The sequence below is a fragment of the Pan paniscus genome, chromosome 9 (assembly GCF_029289425.2).
Source record: "Pan paniscus chromosome 9, NHGRI_mPanPan1-v2.0_pri, whole genome shotgun sequence".
Classification (NCBI taxonomy): Eukaryota; Metazoa; Chordata; class Mammalia; order Primates; family Hominidae; genus Pan; species Pan paniscus.
This window is the reverse complement of record NC_073258.2, coordinates 94177631-94201153: the sequence shown is the minus strand read 5'-3', so window position 1 is coordinate 94201153 and position 23523 is coordinate 94177631. Positions and strand designations below refer to the sequence as shown.

At 38.1% G+C, this 23523-nt stretch overlaps 2 protein-coding genes across 5 annotated transcripts in view; one reads left to right on the top strand and one right to left on the bottom strand.

Moving 5' to 3' along the window:
* DEUP1 (deuterosome assembly protein 1) overlaps positions 1–6040 on the bottom strand; it is a 102349-nt gene extending 96309 nt beyond the window's left edge. For 2 of the 4 annotated variants that reach the window (XM_003813780.5, XM_055094760.2), the window contains exons 1-2: positions 5232–5366; positions 3707–3779 (exon numbers count right to left, since the gene is read on the bottom strand). In XM_003813780.5, coding sequence (XP_003813828.1) covers positions 3707–3735 — 29 coding nt within the window. In that variant the 5' untranslated portion in view covers positions 3736–3779; positions 5232–5366. The other 2 variants (XM_055094759.2, XM_034933541.3) reach the window with 2 other exon arrangements.
* SMCO4 (single-pass membrane protein with coiled-coil domains 4) overlaps positions 1–23523 on the top strand; it is a 300612-nt gene that overhangs the window by 201507 nt on the left and 75582 nt on the right. The window lies entirely within an intron of this gene.

The window sequence follows — 23523 nt, the reverse complement described above, 5'->3', positions numbered from 1 at the left end:
TTTATTTTTAGTAGAGATGGGGTTTCTCCATGTTCATCAGGCTGATCTTGAACTCCCAACCTCAGGTGATCCACCTGCCTTGGCTTCCCAAAGTGCTGGGATTACAGGCGTCAGCCACTGCACCTGGCCTCTATTTGTTAATCTAACCATATGCTATTTATATGTGGAGAAAAACTTGATATGACCTAAAAAAGGTTGAAAACAAGGTGATGAACAAAGATATTATTGATTAAAGTAAACTAAAAAGAAAGCAGGGATGGTAATATTAATATCAGGCAAAGTAGAATTAAAACAGAAAACATTAGTTTATACTTGTGCTATATTTTATAATGTTAATCATATAATATGCTGAGAAGATATACCCATAAACCTTGACACATCAAGCAACAGAACACTGAAATATGTAAACCAAAAATTGTTAGTAATACAAGAAGGACTAGACAAACTACAATTATAGTGAAGATCTTCCTTAGAATTTGACAGATCAAATAAACAAAAATTAATGTAACTATACTTGAAAAACACAAGTTAAACATAATAACAACAATTAAAATGTTTGATTATATAACTTTTTTAGCCTTTTTACTCAACCAAAAGAGAACATACATGTGTTTTCAAATACCCAAAGGACATTAATAAAAGTTGATCCTGCAATAGACTACAAGAATAATCTTAGTGAAATTGACAGAGTCAAAATCATATAGTCCATATCCTATGACTATGACAGTAGAAAGATTAAAAAGTAATAATAAAAAGATAACTAAATGCCCCTTGAAATTACATTTTGTAAATATCTCTTGAGTCAAAGAAGATATCAAATTTGAAATGATAGATTATTTAGAAAATGATGGTGAGAACACTAACCCTATGGCAGGCAGCAAAGCTGTGCTCAGGAGGAAACTTACATGCTTTTATTATTTAAAGAAATCATGAAATCCAGAAATCATGAAAATAACTGAAGCACATTTTTCAACCCATGGGAACAAGATAGAATAAACCATAAAAGGGAAAACTAGTAAGTAGAAATTCATGAATAAGAAAACAAAAACAAAGCAAAACCTAGAGAAGGTTTTCTTAAAAAGGCCAATAAAAGGGATCACTTACTCATTCTATAATTATGTTCTGGAAACACACTTTAAAAACAAAAAGAACAAACATAAAATTGAGTTTCAATTACAAGGAGTTTAGATTATTATGGCACAAATACAAACACCTATAATTGGAAGAAATCATGGATAAATTAACATCAAACCCGGTTATAACCATGATATCAGAGAATATTGATTCACTCACACTGAAAATGTTCTGTGGGAAAGCTCCCACCATAGGCCTTGGCACTTTCTGCTCCTGCTCTGTGTAATCTTTTCCCCCAGATATAATCTCTGCTTGAATGCTGCCTTACCAAAGTATCTTTATTTGACCACTCCATTCACACTCTCTATTTTTCCCACCCTTAGCCTGCTTTATTTTTCTTCATATCACCATATGATACAAATTTATATGTTTATTATCTGTCTCTTCCACTATGGTATAAGCCCCTTGAGAAGAAGTTGTGTATTTTGTTCACTGCTACCTTCCTGGTGCCTAGACCAGTAAGTAGCTCACAGTAGACTCTAAATAGGTATCTGTTAAATGTAGGCTGCTCCACAAAACATTACTGTATATGTAGATGACACGGTTTAATAAGCTACATAACAAGACCCTGATGATGAAGTTTTATTGTATTCATGATCTAGATTTATACATAACTCTCAATAGCATGTGGGACTGAGGCAATGCCAACCTGGGGTCTCCATGCTTTGGAGACCGTGGTAGGCAGTGTGTGGCCCCATGTCTACTGTGATGAGTGGAACAGTACCTCAGGAAAACCTCTAAAAACTCTCATTAACTTGGGGGGTTGTAATTACACCATACCCAAACAAGTTCTACTGTTCCTTACTAAATTCTAAGCTCTTTAAAGACAAGGTCTGTTTCTTAAATGACTCCATGGCCTTGGATTTGTAGGAGTGAAGTGATATCTGGGACCCAACCTTAGGTTCAACATCTTCAATCTGCATCTTGGCTCTTAGTGCTATCATCACAACAGGGACCCAACACATACTTAACCCAGAATCCTAACCTGGCTCTGCTATGGATACCAGGCAGGCTGCTCCCTGCATCTCATTGCCATCCATTTCCAATGTAGGAAGGAACACAGGGATTGGAGCCAGGCATACCTGAATTCAAATCCTACTTTCTCTACTAACCTGATGTATATTCTAGAATGAGCTCCTGCTTTTTTTGTCTTTCTACCTTTCTGAGCCTCAATGTGGTAGAGGATGCTAGTTTTTCACCAATATCCATTCTTCCTCCTTTGTTCTAGAACTTCTAAGCTTTGTCTGGTCATATGGCTACCTAGTTACAGACCATATTTCCCAGCCTTTCTTGCTGCTAGTTGTAACTCTGGGATAAAGTTCTGGCCAATGGAAAGTGAACAGAAGCGAGACCTGCCATTTCCATGTTATACTCCTAAAAGAAAAGGTCTTACTCTCTCTTCTTGCCTTTCTCCTTCCCTATGGAAGAAGCACAGTCATGATGGCAGAGCACACTTATGATGGTGGGAGCTGCAACAACCACTTTGGTCCTAGAGATAGAAATCATTAATGAAGATGGCAGAGTTGCCAAACCAATCCTGGTCTGTGTATCTTGGGTGAGCACAGCACCTGTGACGACTATATGAAACAGACATAATCTTCAATCTTATTTAAGCCGCTGTTTTTGGAGTCTCTTATTTAAGCTGCTGTTTTTGGAGTCTCTTTGTTATAAGAGCTTAGACTGTACTCGAATATATTTACTTTTCTTAGTTGTAAAATGAGAATAATACCTAGCAGGGCTGTTGTAAGAAGGAGTATGCAGTGGGAGCTAAAAAGTGATAGTTATGATTATTATCCAAACTTGTGCAGCTTTCTTTCAGCCTGACATCAAAGTTATGGTCTGGGCAGAATTTCTGAAAGTGAGACACCTGAAGTGGTGTGACTAGTGCCAAAGTCAGTTGCAATCAAGATTAGGCACTATACAATCACCCCTTCACCCCTTCATTCCCCAAACTCTGTGTTCAGCCAGTGGTCAGTTGGCTAGTGAAACAATAGGAAGAGAAAACTCTGTGATGCAGGTAGCAGGTAAAGAGTTAGGACAGATATTTGTAAACAGGAATTTGATTTTCTACAATGACAAATGCTACACAAATTTTATTCTTATCTCTTCGTGAAACTTTTGGTAAGATATCTAGTTCTTGATGATGTTTTTACGGAGTTGGATCTATTCTCAGGCTATGTTTAAGTGTTGAGTTCAGCCTTAAGGGGCAAGAGTAGAGGGAAACTTGAGATACTCAATGCAGCAAAAAAGGAGCAAGCTGGCGAAGAAAGGTTGCATTGTGGTAACAGAAGAGCACATGAGGCCTGCCTCCACATCCACCACCCTTAGATATTGGACAGTCACTAAAAGTTGGAAAACAGTGATTTTTGAGTGCAGATCTGTAGTGTCAAAATCAGAAAGTCTCGCATTATAATCCTTAATTACAGTCACTTCATATTTCCTCTCATCCGCCTCACCAAAAATAATTGGCATATCCTTCTATTAATAGTAAATTTCAAAATTCATGTGTTCTCAGGAAGTTTTTGGCACAGTTAAGCACATACTTATTAAACAGAAATTTCTCAGCACTTACCCCATCGTATTATGGGCTTGGTTCTCCATGTCAAGAAACTGCTACATCTGGTTTATATTTCTTGATTTTTAATCTGTTAGGAGGAAAATGATACAAGTTCCTAAAATGTTTACATTCTTTAACCTATAAAACATGAAAATTTCGCTACTGGCAAAAACCATTTAGTATGAGTTTTTCTGTGTAGTAGCTCTTGATCCTACAAAATATAGAAACCTGAGTTTTCTGTTTTGGTTTTTTGTTTGTTTTTTGAGACGGAGTCTAGCTCTGTCGCCCAGGCTGGAGTGCAGAGGCACGATCTCAGCTCACTGCAACCTCTGCCTCCCAGGTTCTAGCGATTCTCCCACCTCAGCCTCCTGAGTAGCTGGGACAGGCAATCGCCACCACGCCCGGCTAATTTTTGTATTTTTAGTAGGGACGGGGTTTCGCATGTTGATCAGGCTGGTCTCGAACTCCTGACCTCGTGATCCACCCACCTCGGCCTCCCAAACTTGAGTTTTTTGTTTAGCGACCCCTATGCATTTACGATATTGACTTAGTGATTTATTGAAATATGTGGTACGGACTAAAATGAGCATCCATTTACTACTTATTGAATAATAGCTTGTACTACGTTGTTCGCAAAGGGCTCAGTACATGAGAATGAGTAAAACAGAATTCCCATTAAAAGAGAAATTCTAGCCAGATGTTCTCAAACTTTCTATTCTTGTGGTTCCCCTAAAGGTGTGCCTTTATTTGAGTACATTCTTTCTTTGGCCCTATCTGGGTTTTGTTAGGATGACTGTAACTATGAGATTTAGGGCAAAAAGGCTAAGAATGCCTTTAAAAAGAAATCTTGAAATTCTTCAATGGCTCTATGGGCACTGGCTCACCTCTTGACAAAATAGGGATGTTAGTTAGCATTTGCCTAAAGTAAAAAAAAAAAAAAAATGTTTTTCTCAGTAACAAAATTTTAGTTAAAAAATAATCTATGACGATAACTGGAGAAAGTACTGAAAAGGACTTCAACTCCTCCGAATCACTGAATAAAAGTCAATTAAAGAACATTCAAGGAGGTAGAAAGAGGAGGAAGATTCGAGCTCACATCACTTCCAAATCGAAGAGTTTAAGAGAGACCCTGGAATTGTGTGTGGGACAGAGCGGAGAGGAGCAGGGATGGTGAAGGAAAACTTGACCAGAAGGAGCAGACCAATAAATGGTTTTGTAGATTCTCAAATATCTCACTTAAACGTCAGGGAAACTGAGGCACAGACAAGTTAAGTGGCTTGCCCAAGGCCACACAACTGAAGCCCAGTCCTTCTAACTTAGGGCGCAGCTCTGCTCTGGATTTGCAAGCGCGGGCCTCCCCTCCCAGCCTCTGTCCCCGCGCCACGCGGTCCCCTCCAGGACCCGCGCTCGGTTCAAGCCCAGCCTCCCGCAGAGCGGCCGCCCTTTTGGGGTTCCCCTGTCCCGCTCGAGGACCCGCGCAGCCTGGCCTTTGGGTGAGGGTCAGGGGCGAGGCGGGGCCGGGAAGGCCAGGAGCCATTACCTGCGCTGCGCCGCGCTCGCCCGAGAGGTCTGAGGCGGGGGCGCAGGACCGCGTATGTCACCTCCCGCCCGGCCAGGCCCGCCCCAAGGGGCCCCGCCACCCGCCGCCGCGCTCCCGCCGCCTGGGCCCTCCCGCCGCGCGACCTACGAGGCAGTTGGGCCTCTCCCTCCCCGCGCGCAGCGCCGCCGCGTGTTGCCATGGGGACGTCGCGGCCCGAACTCGTGGCCGTCGGAGTGGGGGATGGGCGCGGCGGCGGCGGCGGGCGCTGCCCTGTGGGGCTCCTCGGCTGCCTCCAACCTCACCCCGCGCGAGCGCGACCTCGCTGTCCCGCAGTTATACGTCCAGTGCCCCCTCTATTCTGGGTCCTTTCCTCTTTGTAGTCCCACTGCCTACGCCAAGGCTGGGCACCCAAGCTGCAGCCCGGCAATACTTGTTGAATGAATGAACCAAATAGATCACGAAGGAACTGTAAACCGCTGGGGAGTTCATCATCCAGGTTCCTTAAATCCCCTTGGCCCTCTTTCCTCTTACCCAAATTTGAAGTGGCATGAAAAAGAAAGAAACTTCGGGTAAAGAGAACTGCTTTTATCTCCGTTCACCCTAGTGTCTTCCAGCTGGGAGGAGCTGGATTTCACCGCTCAGCCCCTGGTTCCTGTGGTGATAACAGCATCAGCTTGTACCTGACTTTCCCGTCAAGCGCGATGGGTCCTTAAAACACTGCCAGTCAGGCGAACGGACAGTGTTGCCTCCCTTCAGGGAGAAGAGAATAGCTTCTAAGAGGAGAAGCTGGAACGAAACTCAACGGGACTGATTCCAGATTCTTTCCTTTTTCTACCAAATTCCAAGAGTCATTGATGACAGATTTTCTGTCTCCATTTCATAGAGGAAATAATAGGAAAGAATATATGTTTTCCAACTGACATCTTGAGTGATTTGTTTTAAGCACTTGAATTTTGTGTTTGATTTATTTTAACCAAAGAATTCCTTCCTAACACATGGAGTCGACTACTTAATTCTTAAAGTCTTTTATTTGCACTTTACTTTCATCACTTTAACGCTAATTTGCTACTTTAATATTCTATGAATTTAATGCGCACCCACATCCCTCCGTCCAGGTTCCATCTGAATTTTATAAAACCATTATGCTGTTTCTTGACAAATTGAGCTTCATAGATGAATTGTATACAGTCACCTGGGATATCAGTTCTAACAGGTGTTTCATAGCTCTCATGTTTGCATGAAGAGAGTGACTGTGTTATCTTAACTTGAAACTTTTCATTATTCTGAAAACGCGTATATTCTTTATTCTTGTCTGAATTGAATGGGTCAATGTATTTTTTCTAACCCAAGGAAGGGAAAATGGAACTAGGAACGAAATTTAATGAAATCTCAGGATGCCCAAGATCACTAAGGCTGTGTAACATTGCTAAGTGCTTCCATGTTCATTATTTCTTTAGAGGCTCAGAAATACACTCAGCAAGTGTATCAGGTGTTATTAATAGCTCCTTTCAGAAGATTAGGAAACCCAGGCTTAGTGAGAATGAAGGATATGTCCATGGATTTGTCCATGGATTTGCACTTGGAATGGATGATACATCAAGATATAAACCTAGATCATCTTACTCCAAATCCAGTGTTCTCCAAACATTAAGGTTGAGTCGGTTTCTTTAGCAGTCAGGATCTTCCTTAGCAAACTGTAGGTTTAATGTTTTCCTTTTTTTTTTTTTTTTTTTGAGACAGAGTCTCGCTCTGTTGCCCAGGCTGGAGTGCAGTAGTGCCATCTCGGCTCACTGCAAGCTCCGCCTCCTGGGTTCACGCCATTCTTCTGCCTCAGCCTCCCGAGTAGCTGGGACTACAGGCACCCACCACCACGCCCGGCTAATTTTTTGTATTTTTAGAAGAGACGGGGTTTCACCGTGTTAGCCAGGATGGTCTCGAACTCCTGACCTCGTGATCCACCCGCCTCGGCCTCCCAAAGTGCTGGGATTACAGGCGTCAGCCACCGCGCCCAGCCAGGTTTCATGTTTTCACATGGAAGAATAGGTGCAGGGGAATGCTTGCAAAAACATTTAAGAAGACACATACTATAATGGATTTTAGGAAAATTTAAATATAGAATAGGAACATCCCATTCAATTTAATACGAATAAAGGTTTTCATTTCAGGATGAGAGTTAAGATTTAAAATGCAAATACCTGTTCCCTACCCTGCTAGTAAGAAGTAACAGTAAAGACTTGAATTCACCTTGAAATGTCCTTATTATTAGATATTTTCAGGTAAGTTTGTTTTGAAAGGGATGAGACCAGGAAAGCTCCAGTCTAAAGGAGAGGAAGAATGTGGCCAGGGTGGAAATCTTCCTAAACAGGGTTAGTGAGAGTTGACAAGAGAGCTTAGTCATGAAAGAAAATTGGAGGACATGGCAAAATGAGGATAAGATAAAATGTAACCAGAAATGGTCAAAGGAGAATATAGGGGGCATGCATGGATGAAGAATAAGGATGACCTTTGGAAGAAAAGCTAAGGGACCAATTATAGGGAATAAATAATAAAGCAATAGGCTAAACCTTTAAAATTTAAAAACCTTCATAACAAAATCATTTCATGGGAAAATTTATAATAGCAATATAGTAAATGAATGTGCAACTTTAGCATATGCGTGGCTATATAAAATAACTTCATGTCTGTCTTTGTATCAACAAGGAAATATTTATTTTTATATTTTTTAAAAAGCAAGTTTAAAAATTATATATATATTCATTATAATTTTAAAAACTAAGTATATCCTTATGCATAGAACATACCTGAAAAATTTTTTTAAAACAATTATAATGAAATAATCATAGAATTGTAAGAAACTGTACAGGAGATACAGTCTAACCCAGGGGTCCCCAACCCCTGGGCTGCATACCGGTGCTGGTCAGTGGCCTGTTAGGAACCTGGCCACACAGCAGGAGGTGAGCAGCGGGCAAGCATTACGGCCTGAGCTTTGCCTCCTGTCAGATCAGTGGTGGCATTAGATTCTCATAGAAGCGCGAATCCTATTGTGAACTGCACATGCCAGGGATCTAGTTTGTGCACTCCTTATGAGAATCTAATGCCTGATGATCTGACATGGAACAGTTTCATCCTGAAACCATACCCCCTGGTGCCAAAAAGGTTGGGGGCTGCTGGTCTAACCTCTTCATTTTGGATGTGAAGAAACTCAGATCCAAAGAGTTATAATTATTTGATTAGTCTCATTGTTAGTTAATGGCAAACATTTTCAAGGGAATTTTCTGGAGATGCTTAATACACATTCTAGTTGAGAAAATAACCATTCAGCAGGAAGAGATTCAGTATTTAGAACTAAGATCACCTAGAGCAGCACTATCCAATGGAAATAGAATGCAAGCCACTTGCATAATTTTAAATATTCTAGTAGTCAAATTTTAAAAAGTAAAAAACAGATGAAGTTTATTTTAATAATACATTTATTTCATCTAATATACCTAAAATACCATTTTAACACCTAGTCAATATAAAAATTATTGAGATATTTTATATATTTTTTGCATAGTTTTTACTTAAAGCTGAATCAGTTCATTCTGGCCACATGTAGGTGCTTCATAGTCACACACGACTGGTGGCTATCATATTGGACAGGGAAGCTGGAGAACATGGGTGCCTGGTCAATGTCCTAAAGCTCTTCATTAAAGTGTGAAGGGCAATGCAAAGAGAGAGATTCTTAATTATTTGGGTGTGATTTGAGAGAGATTTTGAAAATGTCCTACCTCAGTATCCTTACCAACCTGCTCTGGGCTGCGATAGGCATTGGACATCTGAAGAGAAATACATAAATTTGAGCCCTTAACCAGGCAGCATGAGGCCTTTCATTGTGTCATGCCTGCTAGGCCTGTCAATCATCACTATCAGGGCTGCTTCTCCTCCTGATGGGACTTTAGAAGCGCCAGGTTTCACTTGAGGATCAGAAAACAAAGCCAAATTCTTTGAAAAAATGGCTATTATGATTTTTAAAATTCTCTACTTTTACTTTTTATGGACTTTTAGAGTTTCGACACTGTGGTTTTGAAAATGTCAACCTTTTTCAGATATTAAGGGGAGCTAAAGGAGAAGGATTTTTGTATAGTCGTGAGCTAAAGTTTTAAAGATGCAATACTTATTTCCTGGAGCCATTCATGACTAGGACAATGTTGAAGTGAAAGGGCCCTAATGGGAAAAACAAATTTGTAACCAGAGAGGAAAGTTGGGCCTGCCTGCTTAATGGCCTCTTTTCACTTGGGTCAACTTCTTCTCTGAGCTCAACTCTGCAGAAACCTTTTGGGTCACTAGCTAATATGATGGAAATTACTGGGTCAAAATCTAGGAAAAGACATGAACCTAGAGAAGTGAGCCCAGCACTTAAGGCTGCTTTCAAAGGCATTTGATGCTCTGGAAGAAACAGCTGCAAAACTGAGCAGCCGTTTGATAGTCTTGTGAAAAAAAGGGGCAGAAGACAAAGCCTGGGCTCAATAAATAAATAAACATCCCCTGTCTTTAAGCTGGGGCTCCAGATGACTTTACCCTCAGGAAAATGGTGAGGTGGAAATAAATCAGTACTCCTACTGACTCGCAACCAGCTTGCAATCATCTGTAATTTGGGACAACCTCCATCTTTGAACTCAGAATAGGGTCATACTAGACTGGTAGGTTAAGATACCTGGAAGAAGCAAGCAGAAATTTTCCTGGAAATAACTTCTCAAATACAAAGGCCAGAACAAAAAGAAAAATAGAAATTCTAAAACTAGAAAAAAATTACTAATAACCAAAAATAAGAACACAACAGATATGAATAATGATAGATTTGGTACAGGTGAAGGGATAACTTGTGAATTGGAAAACAGAACAGAAGAAAGTATCCAGATTGTAGAGAAAATAAAAATAATAAAATATTTTAGTATGAAGTTTTTTATAACTTTGGTACTTATTAAGATAATTATTTGTTGTTATGAAAGTAAAAATAGATAATATATGTGCAAGTATTTAATACATGCCCTAGCACATAGGAAGAACTCAAAAAGTATTTGTTGAATTTGAAATTTAAAAAAGTTAATTTGTTGATTTTGCAGGTAATCTCTGTCATCTTATATAACTTCCATTTCTTTGCCAAAATGTTCAAGCTTTTCTTTTACTTTTTTTCAACTTTTAAAGCATATTAATAAGAATTTTCTATTTTATTTTGCGTGTTATGATTCCAGTCTCTAAAATATTTTGGATATATTACTGCTAGCCCTTACTCATGTTGTCTTTTTCTTGTGTGGGTTTATAATTTTTAACTATGAGATACTTTTGAGGGGAAGCTTTATTTCTGGGACATCTTTGAGGCCAGGATGGAGGCTGAATTTTTTGATTTTGCATTTTCTTATGAGAATTGTCTGGGGGTATCACCAACTCTAAACTACTTTACATTAATTTTTTTTACAGGAGGTTTTCCAGACAACACAGGTAATATGGTGAATGAAAAATAAGTGTTAGAGTCAGCTTATGATACAAATTTCCAAAACTTTTTTTTTCCTTTTCTTAGTTTTTCTTCACCCAGTGCCAAAGTCAAAATAGGCATGTTTTCTACTGTTGAATTTTTCTGCCTTTTTAAAAAAAATCAGCTTTTTATTTTAGAACAGTTGTAGATTTACATAAAATTATTAGCATAGTACAGAGGGCTCCCATCTACCCCACATCCAGTAGCCTCTATTATTAACATCTTACATTAGTCTGGTCTATTTGTTACAATTAATAAACTGATACTGATAATATTAACCAAAATTAATACTTTATTCAGATTTTCTTGGTTTTTACCTAATGTCCTTTCAGTTGCAGGACACCACACTAAATAGTGGTCATGTCTCCTTAGGCACTTTTTGGCTGTGACAGTTTCCAAGAGTTTTGTAATGATCTTGGCAGTTTTGAAGAGTGCTGTTAGGTACTTTATGGAATGTCCCTTAATTGAAATTTGTCTGCAGTTTTTCTCATGATTAGATTGGAAGGAAACTCACAGAAATTAACTGCCATTTTCATCACATTGTATCAAGGGTACATACTATCAACTTGATTTATGACTGTTGATGTTGACCTTGATCATCGGGTTGAGATGGTGTTTGTCAGCTCTCTCCGCTGTAAAGTTACTCTTTCCCCCACTTCCATACTGTACTTTTTGAATGGAAGTCATTGTGTGCAGCACACGCTTCAGGGGTAGGGAGTTATGCTCTGCCTTCCAAAGGGTAAAGTGTATATATCAATTATTTGGAATTCTGCATGGAAGATTTGTCTCATCTCCCACATTTATTTATATCAGTATGGACACATGGATATTTATTGTATACTTTGAATTATAATCCAAGGCTACTTTGTTTGAGAAAATAAACAAATTTAGTTTCTCATATTATTCCAGCTGTGGTCATTGGGAGCTCTTCCAGTTGGCTCCTATGTTCCTTTGACATACCTCATCATTGTGGGATTTTTGGTTTTGAGAACTTCATTACTTTCTATCATTATAGGATGTCCCAGTCTCATCTTGTATATGTATATTTCCTGCTCTTGCAATCAGCTCTGTCTTCAGGGAGCACTTATTAACAATGAATTATAAACCAGTACCTGGGCACTAGGAACGCTCCTTGCGACTTGATTATTCTTGTTCCTAAACCCTCTCAGCTGACAGAACAAGGAAATATATTTGTGTAATACTGATCTTTGTATATACAAATAACTGTAAGTATTTCTATATGCAACCATTTGTGTCTAAACAGACATGAGTTTATCTAAGCTAAAAGGCCATGAGTTCACACTGTTATCTCCAACTCTGTTACACAGATTGTTCTAGCTTCTTCCCCTTACTTATCTGTAAATTCCTACTCCAATGGTAAAAAAGTGGCTTCCCATGATCCGCCATCCATTTACTTAACTGCACAACTGCAGTATAGGTGTATAACACTATCAGAATTGTTAACCTATACCATATGGAACAGGACATTATCAATTAGAGTACAGTGCATATGTATAGTAAATTTTGCCTTTAGCCTCAATAGATTTCACTCATCTCCAAAGTTACTTAAATCAGTACCTTTTCCGTCTTCCTCTTTTAGTGAGGTTGTTTTACAAATCTGTAATACAGTTAGGATGTTTTGTCACATTCTCCATTCTCTTTTGGGATCTTCTGGCCTCCTAAATATATTTTTTTAAATTTGCATACACTAAGGTTCACGATTTGAGACTCATTTACTTTTTTTTTTTTTTTTTTTTTTTTTTTGAGACAGGGTCTTGGTCTATTGCCCAGGCTGGAGTACAGTGACATGATCTCAGCTCACTGCAGTCTTGACCTCCTGGGCTCAGGCAATCCTCCCACCTCGGCCTCCTGCGTAACTGAGACCACAGGCATATGCCACCATGCTCAGCTGATTTGTTTATTTTCTGTTGAGACAGGTCTCTCTGTGATGACCAGGCTGGTCTTGAACTTCTGAGTTCAAGTGAATCTCCTGCCTCAGCCTCCCAAAGTTTTGGGATTATAGGTGTGAGCCACTGTGCCTGTTCTTACTTACTTTTACAGTGAAGGTAGGCTTTTGGAATCCCAGTTTTATGCAGAAGTCTGTTGAAATCTTCACCTGGGCTGGTCTTGGGCCCTATGTCTTATTATCCTTCTGCACGTAGCCACCACAGTGTAAGCAGAAACACTCAGAGCAAAAGTTTCTTTTAGCATTCACTCCCTTGTTGGGGTTCCTCTTCTCACTTCTCACATAACTTAGGTTATGAAATCTATTGATTCTATTATTTCATTCAAACTCAGTAAGATATTTACATTTTTATAATGTTTTATTTGTTTCAATTAGATTGTTCAGCGTATCTAATCAAACATGCTACCAGAATTGGAAGTCCTTTTTACATTATTTAATTTTTAAAAAATATTTCATTATCTATAAACATCTTTTACGTTTCCTCAGCTCTTTATTTTTGGAAACAAAAAGGGGAAATTATGAATGAGTTAAATAAATAATGATTCAAGATCAGATTCCATCTGTTATAAATAGTGATGTTAGAGAAAAATTAAAGAATACAATATAGCCACTTATAAAATAAGAGAACATGTCTTTAAAATACATTTAGAACAAGAATTTTGTATTAGGAAATTCAACTGTTATTTTTGTTGTTATTATTTAATTTTACTGAAATGACTTCCATGAATTGAGAATTAATTTCTGTATATCTCTGAGTGTCATGTTTTCTGGTTACCCTATAAACAATGTTAATATGCAGTTGGCTGAATAAAATTGAGCTAGGAATATATGAGCAAATACTTCAAACAAATATTAATAAATAAACATTCTGTCATTACCTTGAGACTGCGGCACCTGTTTTAGAGAGATACCAATGTTTTATCCATTTTAGTGTCAGCCTTCAATGATCAGGTGGAACAACATGCAGGCTGAAGAAAAATGACTCTCAGTGTCCTCATTACTTAGGTTTGTGCTGTAAGACCACTCGTCATGTTGCCACCATTATGCCTTTTTTTTGTTTTTGGTATAAAGCATGTTAGCATTGTTGCTGCTGCTGTTGAATATATGTGGTAATACCTATTATAAAACATTATTCTAGGACACATCTGAGGAACATGAGCTTGCCACATACAGTAGAAAATAACAACAACAATTTTTTTCTTTTCCTTTTCCCAGACTAAGATTATAAAACTCTTAGATATGTTTCAGTTGCTTACACATGAAACCTAGTTCATAATGTCCTCACATACAGTACCATTTATTCCCCATATGGTTGCACTTCAAAATGCAATGATTTTGTAAAAGCCTTGTTAGAAAACAACTTTTGATAATTTTGGGGAGTTATCTTCTCTAAAGAGTAAATTTACAACATTCTGTTGGAACATTTCAGAATGTCACCTGAAAAGGATACCTATCTTCAGTCTGAGGTGACCTCAACACCCAAAAACCCAGATTATCTCTGAAAGTGTGTAAATTGCTTTGTAAAGAAGGCATCACTCTAATTATCACAGTGTTGTGTTAAAATCCACCATGCAGTCCTATTTCTGAACTGACTGGGAGAAATTCCTCAGCTTGACGTAAATCCTCAGATGATAGAGACCAATCATTGTGAGAAGAAACCACATTCCCTTTTCTTTCTCTTTTCATGATTAAATGTTTCAATTGCATTTTCTTATTTTAACTAGGTATCAGTCACTTGCCCGTTGATAGCTGAATTAAGTTTGTAAACCATGAAGGAAAGGAAAATGTTTTTTCATCTTACTTAATCTTTTTTTTCATTCCAGTACTGACTGAAAAAAGAATCAATAGCAGTAAGCCCTCCCAGGCAGGAAAAAATATTTAATTTCATTTTACATCTTTTAAAATTGTGAATATTTTTCTTTTCTTGAATCTTCCTCTTTTTTTTTGAACATACAATATGAGAAAACAACTCTACAAATGATTTATTTCTAAGAAAGCCAGCTGAGCATTGTAGAAAGAATATGGACTTTGCATTCAGACAACAAGAATTTGAATCCCAAATCTGCCTTTTAATAGCTAAATGAGTATGGCTAATGTATTTGCCCTCATCAAAAATTAGTTCCCTTGTTTCTACAGTGGGAATAGCAATACTTACAGGACTGTAGTAAAGATTAAATTAGGTCAGTTACGTATATAACACACCTATCAGGTAGCATCATTATCGTTATTGCTATTATTACTATTATTTATTATATAACTATTCTGTTGTTTTAAAAAATATTCAGAGAGAAAAAGTATATGGCTTCCTTTAGAAACAAATTAGCCAGAACAAGTTGTAATGATAAAGAGCTTACCCAGAAGACACTTGAATTGTATATATTGAATAGTGATAAAGGGGAAGTGAAAAGATAATTAAATTAATTGATTGCTAAAGTATTTTTGCCCAGTTAAAAGTCAAAACTAGGGGGTTAAGTGAAGACTTTCTGCATGTCTGAATTTTATATATTCACTCATTCATTTATTCAAAACTGCATATTTATGTAACATTAACTATATGCTGGGCATTGTGGAAAAAGAAAGATCAAGGGTTAGGAGCATGCAAACAGAATTTCATCTAAATAATTATAGTACTTTTTTCAAACCACAAACATACAAAAAGATGTTCACTGTCACCAATAGTTAAATAGTATAAATTAATAAAATTATAAGATACTTTCTCTTATAGGATTGCAAAAAATTAGAAAGCCTAGTAACATTTAAAATTGGCAAAGATATAGGCATACTCTCATCCACTGTTTGGAGGTGTGTAAATTATTACAATTATTTTTGGCAATATTTGAGTAATTTGAAAATATTTATCTAAATTTAAAATGTGCATAGCCAGCAATTCTAAGAATTTATCTTACAGAAATAATATCATGGGAACATAAAGATATCTTTAGATCTAAAGATATCTTTAGAACATAATAATATGTTTTCTCTTTAGGGACAGAGAGGGAGACAGAGAGGTTTACTGCAGTATTGTTTATAATCACATGGAAGGAGGAGTGCAACAGAATAGTATATTCCTATATTTACACTCACATGTCTGTTGGCAGAGGACCTTAGTCCCTTACAACATGGACCTCTCTATAGGGCTAATTGAGCATACTTATGCCATGGCAACTGACTTCTTGCAGAGAAAGTCATGTAAAAGAGAGAAAGATATATGCTGCCCCCACAAAAAAAAAATAAGTATGTGAGGTAATGCATATGTTAATTAGCTTAATTTAGCCATTCTACAATATATACATATTTAAAAACATGTTGTACATGGTAAATACATACAATTTTTATTTGTAGTTTAAAAACTAATTAAAAAAAAGAAAGCTGCAATACCTTTTATGACCTAGTCTCAGAAGTCACACAATATCATTTCTACAATATTCTGTCAATTAGCCCTGAATCCCCAAATCCAGTCTAAGCTCAAGAGGTGGCAAATTAGGCTTCAGTTTTTGGAGGGAGAAGTGTTGAATAATCTGTGGACATATTTTAAAACTATTCCTCTTTGTCCTCTGGCTACAAATTATTTACATTCTTCATACATGGAAAATATATTCACCCTCTTCCATACCAACTCCCAGTGCCAGGTCTTAATCTTTTACAACATCAGCTAAAAGTCTAGAAATTTGCCATCTTAATCAGACCTAAATGTGAATGCGGCTTCTCTAGTGTTGTTTTTTAAGTGCAGCTCCTTGAGTACAGTGCCTTTTAACTCAAGGCCTGTGGGTTTAAGAGACAAGTTACCCACATACTCATCCAACATGCATAAGATAACTGTAGACAATCCTGTTCAAATAGTGGAAAAATGGGAAGCCTAAAGCAATCACTGGTCCATAGCAATTCTGAAATCCACCCAGGCACATGTTCAATGTTTCTTGATTCTAACTCAAGGAACTTCCTAGGAGTGGTTCTCCATGGCTCTTGGCTGTACCCTTTGGTTTATTGGTTCTCTCCTCTGATTAATCTTTCCTTCCTCTTGAAAGATAGACTGTTTTGGAGCTGTGCCGTTTTCTCAGGAAAACTTTGGAATTTCAAATACCTCTTTTCATTGTGTACTATCTCTGTTCCCTTCAGTCTAAGCTGATGGCATTTCTGTCAATATCATTATTCTTAGAAACTTTCTGAATCCCCTATGAACCTTATTCGAGCTCACTTCATTAGACAAAAGTCATACCCCAAAATATTTTCAAGGAAAGTTATTCTCTACTTTGGGCTTCTGCTGAACTGTTGAAGGACAATACCCTTAAGCTTGTTCAAAGCTCTGTTGTTTCACTGAGTGGTTCTCAGAAGCACCATCTTACATCTTTCTGAGGTTGTAAACAAAGTATTTTGCAGCCACACTCTCATCTTCATCTCTGGAACATATCTTTCCATCAGTGCCCTGAATTTGATTTTTGCTGGGAAGCCATGACTTTATTTTAGGTTTGTTTGCCATCTAGAGATGGTGGAGATTTTCAAAACTATCAAGTAATGGCTTCTCACGTTTAGCAATTCTTCTTTTAGTTTATCTCCTTCCTCTCACATTCAGTATCAAGAAGAAACCAGGTGAAATATTCAGCACTTTGCCTGGCTATCTCCTTGGGAAGATCACTCAGTTCATTGGGTATATTTTCTACTTTCCACATTACCACAAGTAATAGTATTGCAAAATTTCTGCCACTATATCCTAAGGATCCCTTTTCTTCAGGTTCCAATAAACTTTTTCTTACTTTTCTTTTAGCTTTTACCTTTAGCCTTCCTATAGCCATCAGGCTTCTATTAACAATTTCATTAGGCTTTTTCTAATACTCTCCCTTAAAGCCTTTACAGCTTTTGCCCACATCCAGTTCCAAAGACACGTCCACAGTTTTATGTATTTATTATGACAGCACCTATTTTGGGGTATCAGATCTGTATCAGTTATTTTCTGCTGTGTAACAAATTACTCCAAAACACAGTAGCTTGTAACACCTTTTATTATGTCACAGTTTCTATGGGTTAGGTGTCAGGGAGCAGCTTATGTGGGTGGTTATGGCTCAGGGTCTCTCATGAGATTACAGTCAACGTGTCTGTAAGGGCTACAGTCATCTGTAGGCTTGAAGGAGGCCCAAGGACCCACTTCCAAGATGGCTCACTCACATATACATTGGCAAAGGGCCACAGTTCTTCACTGGCTATTAACAGGAAGCCTCCATTCCTTGCTATGTTGGCCTTTCCTTACGGCTGCTTGAATGGTCTCACGACATGGAAGTTGGCTCCCCCAAGAGTGAGTGATCTGGGAGAGAAAGCAAGGATTGAGCCGCAATGTCTTTTATGATCTAGTCTCAGAAGTCACACACTATAACTTCTGCCACATTCTGTCGATTAGAAGTGAGTCACAATGTTCAGCCCACACTCAGGAGATGGGGGTTAGGTTCTACCCTTTCACCTAGAAAACATTGATGTATTATTATGTAAAAAAACAGAGCAAGTTTTATATCTATATGTATAACATGATTCTGTTTTGGGAGAAAGCAATCTAACCTTGCATACATGGGTAAAAACATAAAGATTTATTGAAACCTACAGACCAAAATGTTGATAGTTCTTACAGAGATATGTTAGGCAGTTGGAATGAGCCTAGTGAGACATAAGAGAAGAAGAATGAGTTTTAAATATTACTTTTAAAAACAGGTAGAATTTATGCATTTTAAAATTTCTACTTGCGTTTTTCCATGTTTTAAAAACTTTCTAAAATAAGCATGTGTAGCTTACACAATTAACAACTGTGCTTACCAAGAGGAGAATGTTTACTCAGCTATAAATGTTGAATTGAGATTGGAGAACAATGGACATGAGGACATGATCCACCAGAAGTCTCAAGATAATAATCAAGTGTGCAAGAGAAAAATAATTTAGTTACTACTGAAGATCTGATTTGTTCAAAGTAGATAAAATCAGCCATGTAAATTATGAAAAACATAACTTCAGTTCTATTTGCTTTACTACGGAGTAAATGTTGACAAGATTTTAAGATAGAATAGAAAACAAAGGACTTCTGATTAAAATGGAAACATGGCAGACTGAAACATACTTTACCTACTCTTCCCTTCTGAAACTCAACTACAGTGTCAGTAAAGGCTGTGTGTACACACACACATTTAAGAGACAGAAAGAGACAGAGAGATAGAGAGAGAGAGAGAAAACATAAGAGAGGACAACAACAATATAATTTTGACTGCTGGAAAGCTGATGCATGTTAATTGCCTTTGCAGATCAGAAGAAGCTGAAATAGAAGCCCATGAGGGTGAAAGTCAGGGATTTCCAAAAACAATCTTGGAAGTCGAAAGCACCGGGTACTTCAGAATGTAAGGGACACAAGTAGAGAAGAAAACAAGAGGATTGATTTAAAATCTATTTAGGACACGGTTTATTCCAGATCCTTTCTGTAGCACCAACCCCAGTCAGGCAACTTTCTCTTTCTGACCTTGGCAGAAAATTAGAGGTTTACTCTCTGGAGATGTCAAGCCAGAGAACTCTGGACTTAGGGCATTAGGTAGAGAGGAGAATAAGAATACCATACCAAAAACAGGGAAAGTAGCTGAAAGTCTCTATTCTAAACAATCTCTTCCATAGCTCAGCTTTAGAATTCTGGCAGCCATATTTAAAGGCAGGAGATTGGTGGATTTCTCTAAAAAGAAAATGATCAGCCCAAGAGCAAAGCAAAGCAAAACAAAACAAAACAAAACAAAACAAAATGTAGACAGTTGGGGAGTCCTTCAATGAAACGGGAGTCAATTATTCTTCAGTGAAGCCCAGTCTTTAATAAGCCCTATTTTCTCACACAGACACAACTGTAAGGCTTCTCTCTCCTTATTGTTGTTATTTTTTAAAATTATTATTTCAGAAATGAGGATCTCACTGGTACTATCTCTGTTTCCTTCAGTCTCAAGTGATCCTGGGCTCAAGTGATCCTTCCACCTCAACCAGGCAAGTGGCTAGGATTATAGGTGCATGCCACTGCACCTGGCTTGGCTTCTTTCTTAATATGAGCCAAAATAAGAATGACAAGAGATTTCAGAAAAACTTTTAACATCAGAAAGGCCAAAACAAAGAAAAAGGTAACATGAACAAAACAAATCACGTAGGAAGTAGAAGAAAAAAAACTATCATCAGGGAAATAAGAAAAGGTGTTACATCCATGACATACACACAAAAAGTTATAAAAAGTCAATATTTGAAAAAAAATAAAGGCCTTAGACATTTTAAAATGTGATGCAAGAAACAAAAATTTAAATGTTCTATGGAAAGGATTAAGAAAATGTCTTAAAAATGTAGACAAGAAACAAAAGAAACAAAAACAAGAAGAAGATGTAAAATAACAGAGAAAACATAAAGTCTACATATCTATCATTTGAATAATATCAATACCAGAAAAAGACCAGAGCAAATGGAGGGGAAATTGTCAAATAAATAATCTAATGTTTTTCAGAATGAAAGGACATATTTCCAGACTGAATGAACCCCACGAACTACTCAGCATCCCACATTAAAGTAGACTCATGCAGAAATACATCATCATGAAATTTTGGAACACTGCAAACATGCAGACCCTAGAAGCATCCTGATTTTTTAAAAAACTCACATACAAAGGATTGAAAATCAGAATATTGTCAGACTTCTTAAAGCAAGTTAAACTGCAGAACAATGGAGGAATGTCTTCAAAGTTCTCAGAGAAGATTGTTTCCAACCTCTAATCTGTACCCTAACAACTAATAAAGTGTGAAGTTAGAATAAGGACAGTTTCAGGCAAGCAAGATCCCAGCAAATTTACATTCTATGCATCATTTCTCAGAAAGCTAAAGGAGGATGTGTTCATTAAGTAAAGAGTAAACTAAGAAAGGGTAAGATATGGAATCCAAGGAACAGGAACCTCACTCAAGAGAGTCAAAGGGAATTCCCTGGATGACAGCAAAAGAAGATTCCCAAGGCAACAGCTGTGTTGCATCCTTGAATGTAACTGGCCCAGACTGAAGAGGAGGACAGAACCTCCAGGAGGAAAGGAGGAAGTAATATGTGTAAAATTGACATAATCTTCAATATGTTTGATGTTTTGAGTGGAGATTATAATTCTTTAATAAAATTTAGAGTGCATTAATTAAAACTATCAAATGGGAAAAAATAAGATGGTTATTAATTCCAGGAAACATATAACATTACACAAGAAGGGAATATAATTAACAGAGTACTTGGCTCAGATAAATAATTTTTGCATAGACAAAATAATGTAAGCCGCAATAGTAATCTATCTGAAAATATGGTGATGTGGTTTGGCTGTGTCCCTACTCAAATCTCATCTTGAATTGTAACTCCCATAATTTTCATGTGTCATGGGAGGGACCAAGTAGGATGTAATTGAATCATGGGGGGCAGGTCTTTCCTATGCTGTTCTTGTGATAGTGAATAAGTCTCATGAGTTCTGATAGTTTTATAAAGAGGAGTTCCCCTACACAAGCTCTTTGCCTGCTGCCATTTAAGATGTGACTTTGCTCCTCCTTTGCCTTCTTCTATGATTATGAGGCCTCCCCAGCCATGTGGAATTGTGAGTCGATTAAACCTCTTTCCTTTATAAATTACCTAGTCTCAGGTATGTCTTTATTAGCAGCATGATAATGGACTAATACAGTAAATTGGTACCAGGAGTGGGGTGCTGCTGTAAAGATACCCAGAAATGTAGAGATGACTTTGGAACTGGGTAACAAGCAGAGGTTGGAACAGTCTGGAGGGCACAGAAGAAGACAGGAAGATGTGGGAAAGTTTGGAACTTCCTAGAGACTTGTTGAATGGCTTTGACCAAAATGCTGATAGTGATATGGGCAATAAAGTCTAGGCTGAGGTGGTCTCATATGGAGATGAGGAACTCATTGGAAACTGGAACAAAGGTGACTTTTGCTATGTTTAGCAAAGAGACTGGCAGCACTTTTCCCCTGCCCTAGAGATTTGTGGAACTTGTTTTTTTTTGTTTTTTGTTTTTTTTGAGACTGAGTCTCACTCTGTGCCAGGCAGGAGTGCAGTACCACGATCTCAGCTCATTGCAACCTCCACCTCCTGGATTCAAGCAATTCTCCTGCCTCAGCCTCCCAAGTAGCTGGGACTACAGGCATGCACCACCACACCCAGCTAATTTTTGTATTCTTAGTAGAGATGGGGTTTCACCATGTTGGCCAGGATGATCTTGATCTCTTGACCTCATGATCTGCCCATCTTGGCCTCCTAAAGAGCTGGGATTACAGGCATGAGCCAGAGATTTATGGAACTTTTAACTTGAGAGAGATGATTTAGGGTACCTGGCCAAAGAAATTTCTAAGCAGTGAAGTGTTCAAGAATTGACTTGAGTACTGTTAAAAGCATTCAGTTTTACGTATTCACAAAGATATGGCTTGGAATTGGAACTTATATTTAAAAGGGAAGCAGAGCATAAAAGTTCAGAACATTTGCAGCCTGACTACGCCATAGAAAAGCAAAACCCATTTTCTGAGGAGAAATTCAAGCTGGCTGCAGAAATTTGCATAAGTAATGAGGAGCCAAATGTTAATCACTAAGACAATGGGGAAAATGTCTGCAGGCCATATCAGAGGTCTTCACTGCAGTCTTTCCCATCACAAACTGGGAGGCCTAGGAGGAAAAAATGGTTTTGTGGGCTGGGTCCAGCTCCCCCTGCATCCCATCCACTCCAGCTGTGGCTAGCTATGATGGTATACCTTGGGCCAATGGATTCGGAGGATGCAAGTCCAGCCTTGACAGCTTTCATATGGTGTTGAGCCTGTGGGCACACAGAAGTTTGCTGCAGTGATGGGGCCTCCTGGAGAACCTCTGCTAAGGCAGTGCAGAAGGGAAATGTGGGGTTGGAGTCCCCACACAGAGTCCCCACTGGGGCACTGCCTACTAGAGCTGTGAGAAGGGGCTCTCTGTCCTCCAGGTACCAGAATTGTAGATCCATCAACAGCTTGCACCATGTGCCTGGAAAAACCACAGACACTCAATGCCAGCCTGTGAAGACAGCCAGAAGCGGGGGGAGTGTACCCTGCAAAGCCACAGAAGTGGAGCTGCCCAAGGCCATGAGAGTCCACCTCTTGCATCAGCATGACCTGGATTTGAGATATGGAGTCAAAGGAAATCATTTTGAAGCTTTAAGATCTGACTGCCCTGCTAGATTTCAGACTCCCATGTGACCTTTAGCCCCTTCATTTTGGCCAATTTCTCCTATTTGGAATGAGCGTATTTACCCAATGCAACCATGTGGAACTGTGAGTCAATTAAACTTATTTCCTGTATAAATTACCCAGTCTCGGGTATGTCTTTATTGGCAGCATGAGAATAGACTAATACATATGGTGTAGCTATGTATAAGTGGATGAGTGAAAATTCTGTGGGGGTATTCAGGGAAGTTATGATGTAACTTCAACAGTGAAGAGTGCCTAGACAATATCTGAAATGCAAAATAAAAAAGTATAGAATAAGCTTGTTTATTAAAAACATGGAGGCTGTGGTAGGCATTCATCAGTTCTTTTAAGGGTGTCCGGCATCTTTCAAACAACATCCTTTTTAAACAATTATTTTTTATTTTTATGGGTACATAGTAGGTGTATATATTTATGGGGTATATGAGATATTTTAATACAGGTATACAATGTGTAATAATCACATTAGTGTAAATGGGGTTTTCATTACCTTAAGCATTTATTATTTCTTTGTGTTATGAACAATTATACTCTTTCCATTATTTTTAAATGTACAATAAATTATTGTCA